The sequence below is a fragment of the Osmia bicornis genome, unplaced genomic scaffold, assembly GCF_907164935.1.
Source record: "Osmia bicornis bicornis unplaced genomic scaffold, iOsmBic2.1, whole genome shotgun sequence".
NCBI lineage: Eukaryota > Metazoa > Arthropoda > Insecta > Hymenoptera > Megachilidae > Osmia > Osmia bicornis.
In genome coordinates, this window is record NW_025791413.1 from 11,224 (window position 1) to 17,005 (window position 5,782).

The 5,782-nt window shown below is 37.6% G+C and overlaps 1 protein-coding gene across 1 annotated transcript; it reads left to right on the top strand.

Moving 5' to 3' along the window:
- The first annotated feature begins 1,614 nt into the window (after positions 1-1,614).
- LOC123989148 (uncharacterized protein K02A2.6-like) lies at positions 1,615-5,562 on the top strand. The gene has a single exon (XM_046289824.1). The coding sequence runs from the start codon at positions 1,615-1,617 to the stop codon at positions 5,560-5,562; it is 3,948 nt and encodes a 1,315-aa protein (XP_046145780.1).
- Positions 5,563-5,782: the final 220 nt, after the last annotated feature.

The following is a 5,782-nucleotide window of genomic DNA, read 5'->3' on the forward strand; positions in this document are numbered from 1 at the left end:
CAGGACGGACTACTGCAGCGGATGCCTCCCTGAGCACCAGCCGTATTAACCAATACTGAACTAACACTTTCCAAATCAGAATCAAAATCAGAATCAGAATTGTAATTAAGAAAGGGTAATTAATGTACAAAAGATTGCATAAAGTACCGTAAGTATTCAAAATACACAGATTCACAACTGTCACAGCTGCACTAGAATTGAATTAAACATAGTATGCAAAACATTATCCTGAGGGGGGGTACGAAGAGCTACAAAAGAGCAGTGAATAATATTATAGGAACATGGAACGTAAAACGTAACACTCAATTGCAGAAGAAGTCACTGAAACATGTCAAGTGACCAAGAATAAAAATAAGAGAAGAATAAGGATAGTGAATAGTGAACGGCGAACAATAAACCAATAAACCAATAATCCAATGTCGTTACACGACACTGTTTGCGATTATTTATCTTCTATGGCATTTTCTGATCAGATACGTTGTTTTGGAGATATATCGAGATATTTAAAAGTTCCGAAGCCCCACCAACATTATAACGATGAAGAAACACTGTGGCCCCATTCTTTGAGGTATCTCTGCACTATTCTAAGCTGTATTTACTATTCCCTTGTGCAAATGCCACTTCCAGCGCAGCTGTGCAGAAGGAGAACAAGAAGAAGAAGAAATATCTCGGAATATGTGCGTGACGCCCCTTTCCTTGAGGTAAATCTCCAAATAACTTTGGAAACGTTGCGAGATATGGCAAAATGTTAAGAGACGTTTTTTGAAGGATATAACATTTCCTACTATTGATGCTCTATGACATTTTTTGATCAGATGCGTAGTTTTAGAGATATATCGAGATATTTATAAGTTCCGAAGCCGAATCGACATTATAAAGACAAATATTTCGGAAACGGTGCGAGCTATGGCAAAATACCAATAGACCTTTTTTGTAGGAAATTAAATTTCCTACTATTTGTGTTCTATGACATTGCTTGATCAGCTGCGCTGGAAGTGGCATTTACAGCTGGGTACAGTGAATACAGCATAGAATAGTGCAGAGTTACCTCAACGAAAGGGGCCACAGTGCTTCTTCATCCTTATAATGTTGGTGCAGCTCCGGAACTTTTAAACAACTCGATATATCTCGAAAACTACGCATCTGATAAAAAAATGTTATCGAACGTAAATAGTAGGAAATTTAATTTCCTACAAAAAAGGTCTCTTAACATTTTGCCATAGCTTGCACCGTTTCCGAGATATTTGAAGATTTACCTCAAGGAAAGGGGCGTCACGCACATATTCCGAGATATTTCTTCTTCTTCTTGTCATGGTTGGTCACACTGCGTAAACTAGTCAGCAGACCTTGTGATAAATGTTGGTACGAGACCCCGCCATAATAGATTACGAGAGTACGTTAGCGTCCTGAGCCTAATGATATATTCAGCAACGTGTATCATTATATAATTTAATAAATAACTAATACTTGTTTTGTATGAATTGTGTTACACCAATTATTACATGGCGCAGTCGGAAAAAGAAAAATACGGATAACTTAAATAATTTGAAACTAATAAAACAACATAAAGTCAAAATAAACTGAGGGCCACGTGCAACAAAGAACAAAAGGAAAATGGAATCTACCGGAACCATTTTTAAGCCACCGAAAAGTCTAAGCCTAGAAGGAAATATTAGTGAGAATTGGCGTAAATTTAAGCAGGCATTTGAAATTTTTATTAATGCCTCGGGAAAATCAAAAACAGAAGAAGAGGTAAAGGTCGCAATCTTATTAAACTTAATCGGGGAAGAAGCAGTTGAACTCTTCAACACATTCACCCTAACAGAACAACAAAAAAAAGTAACTCAAAATGTGATTGACGCATTTGAGGCGTACTGTATGCCAAAGAAAAATGTGGTCTATGAAAGGTACCTGTTCAATAACAGGAATCAGAAAGAAGGAGAAAAATTTGAACAGTTTGTAACAGATATAAAAATAGCGGCACAGAAATGTGAATTTGGAGCTCTTCATGACCAAATGATAAGAGATAGAATAGTGATGGGCACAAATGATCCAGGAATTCAAGAAAAACTTCTTCGCGTACCTGACCTAGACATGCAAAAAGCCATAGATTATTGTCGAGCAGCGGAGATTTCAAAGTTGCAAGTCAAAACATTCAATGAGAAAACGGTGGACAGTCTCCAGAAAAAAGTAAGTGGATCCAAGACCAAAGAAGAAAAGGCAAATCCACAAAATGAATCTTCTGAATTCAAATGTCGACGATGTTTGAGATGGCATGGTCCTCGACAGTGTCCAGCATTTGGAAAGGACTGCAATAAGTGTAGAAGGAAGAACCACTTCGCAGTGGCTTGCAGAGCAAAGGAGGTCTCAGAAATACAAGAATCTGAGGACATTGATTTAGAAAGTAGTAATTTGTTTGTTGAAACGGTATGTACAGCTAAAATTAGTAGCATTAACACGTGGATGGAAACTGTTATAGTGGAGGACACTAAGATATGTTTTAAACTAGACTCGGGCGCGCAAGTTAATATCTTGCCAAATTATTTCTTTAGCAAAATTAACAAGCAATTTGAAGTAAAACCTACAAATATTATACTAGAAACGTTTGGCGGGTTCAAAATCAGACCTCGGGGCACGGTGCAGTTAAAATGTAGAGTCAAAAATAACGAAATATATGATGAATTCATAATAGTTAATAAAAAAGTAACACCAATTCTGGGATTAGCAGCCTGCGTTAGACTAAATTTAATCAGTAAAGTTGATCTAGTTAGAAAAGTCTCAGAAAAAGATGAGTTTATAAAGAAAAATAAGGATATCTTTGAGGGATTGGGTAGGTTTGAAGAAAAATGCAATATAGCAATAGATTCAAGTTATAAACCAGTGGCCAGACCACCTAGAAGGATACCGCTTAAAATAAAAGAAAAACTAAAAAATAAACTGCTAGAATTACAAGAGAAAAAGGTAATCTCTAAAGTTGATAATCCGAAGGGGTGGGTTAGTAATTTGGTTATTATTGAAAAACCAGACAAATCATTGAGACTGTGCCTTGACCCGAGGGACCTGAACAAAGCGATAAAGCGAAATTCGAGTGTACTTATCCCAACCGTTGAGGAAATAAGCGAGAAATTGTGTAATAAAAATATCTTCACTGTTCTAGATTTAAAGGACGGATTTTGGCACGTTGAACTGGATGAGAGCTCGAGTGAGTTGTGTACGTTCAGCACTGTCTTTGGCAACTGGAAATTCAACAGATTGCCCTTTGGGGTGAACATGGCACCGGAATACTTCCAAGAAATCAATAACAGAAACTTTGGAGACATTGACGGTGTCACCGTTTACTTTGATGATATTTGCATTTCAGCAGAAACAAATGAAGAACATGATAAAATATTAAAACAAGTACTTACGAGGGCCCGAAAACTAGGAATAAAATTTAACCAGAACAAAATTCAGTATAAGGTATCGGAAGTAAAATATCTGGGCCATGTTTTCTCAAAGGAGGGCATGAAAATTGATCCTGAAAGAGTCAGAGCAATTGAGGCCATCAAAAATCCTAAATCAAAAATTGAAGTACAAAGGATACTTGGAATGATAAATTATGTTAGACAGTACATACCGAATTTAAGTAAATTAACAGCCCCACTACGAGAATTGCTAAAGGATAGTGTTGAGTTTCACTGGTTTGAGTATCATTTGAAGGCTCTGCAAGAAATAAAAATAGCCATGAAAAAGGCCCCTGTTCTTGCAAATTTCAATGCGAACAGGGAAATCTTCATCCAGTCTGACGCGTCAGGATCCGGTCTGGGATGTTGTTTGCTTCAGGATGAGAAGCCCGTGTTTTTTGCGTCTAGAAGTTTAAGTGAGTCCGAAAAGAACTATGCGGTAATAGAAAAAGAACTCCTTGCTATAGTATTTGCCACCAATAAGTTTCACCAATTCGTTTACGGGCGAAAAGTCCACGTGTTGACCGATCATAAACCGCTTGTTAACTTGTTAAATGAGAAAAATATAGGAGACATACCATCTCCTAGACTTCAGCGAATGAAAATAAAACTCCTAAGGTATGAAATAGTAGCAAAACATGTACCAGGAAAACTCATGCATGTCGCAGACCTGCTGTCAAGATCGTACTTAGAAGAAGCGATGGATGAGAATAATTGGATTTCGGAGGTGGTACATTCGATAAGCACTAATCTGAACATATCAGAAAAGCAGAAAAGAGAAATTCAGAAGGCCACAGAATTGGATCCCACATTGAATGAAGTTATAAAACACAGCCTCCTAGGTTGGCCGAAAGCGAAGTCTGGAGTTAGGAATGATGTCAAGTTCTACTTTAAATATCAGAATGAACTAAGTGTTCAGGACAATATGCTTTTTTTTAACTATCGGCTGGTTATACCGAGTTCATTGCGACAAAATATGCTGAAACTGTTACACGAGTCTCACTTAGGAATTGAAAAAACAAAAGCCAGAGCAAGACAACTAATTTATTGGCCGGGGCTCATGAATGAAATTGAGAATATGATATTAAAGTGCGCCACCTGCGAAAAGTACAGATCCTTGAACAGCAGGGAGCCATTAATAACGCATGATATACCGGACATACCGTTCAACAAGATTGCATGTGATATCTGTGAATGCGCGGGAAATGAATACCTTATAATACAAGACTATTACTCGAAATGGTTGGAAATATTAAAACTAAAAAACAAGACTGCCGGTAAGGTCATACTAAACCTCAAAAAAGTATTTGCAACTCATGGAATACCAAAGACGATAATATGTGACAATCAACCTTTTTCCTCCTATGAACTTAAAGTCTTTGCACAACAATGGAATTTTGATGTCGTCACGAGTTCTCCACACTACCCCAGGAGCAATGGTCAAGCTGAAAGGGCGGTTCAAGTGGCCAAGAAAATACTAAAGAAATGCATTGAAGAGGACAAGGAATTAGATGTAGCATTATTGGAATATCGCAATACTCCCATAACAGGCCTTACTGTGTCTCCAGCACAAGTGCTTTTTAGTAGACGAACAAGAACAAAAGTTCCGATCCATTCGGACCTACTCAAGCCAAAAGTTGAGTCGCAGGCTCATCAGCAAATTGAAAAAAGACAAAAAATTTACAAATATTATCATGACAGGAACTGCAAACCCAGGCATAGTTTGAACGTCGGCGAGGATGCAGTCATATTTAATAAAAATAATAAAAAATGGGAATCGGCAAAAATCCTGCAGAAACACAGGAGTCCTAGGTCATATATTCTACAAAATCAAAATGGTAATGTAATAAGAAGGAATTCAGTTCATTTAAAAAAATCATATAACGAGTACAAAAGGATACAGGAACAAGACCACTGGGATCAACTACAAGATACGGATTGCAACAGAGCCAGCAATGATGAGAGTGATCAAGCGAGAGATCATAACCAACGACCAGATGCGGTTGCTGATGGGCCTGCCAATCAAGCAAGATGTCAGGAGAATAACAATGCTGTGACTACAAGAAGCGGACGAAGAGTGAAGGAGCCATCAAGATACAAAGACTACTATAAATACTAATAATATCACAAACAGGTGAAGGGGAAGGTGTCATGGTTGGTCACACTGCGTAAACTAGTCAGCAGACCTTGTGATAAATGTTGGTACGAGACCCCGCCATAATAGATTACGAGAGTACGTTAGCGTCCTGAGCCTAATGATATATTCAGCAACGTGTATCATTATATAATTTAATAAATAACTAATACTTGTTTTGTATGAATTGTGTTACACCAATTAT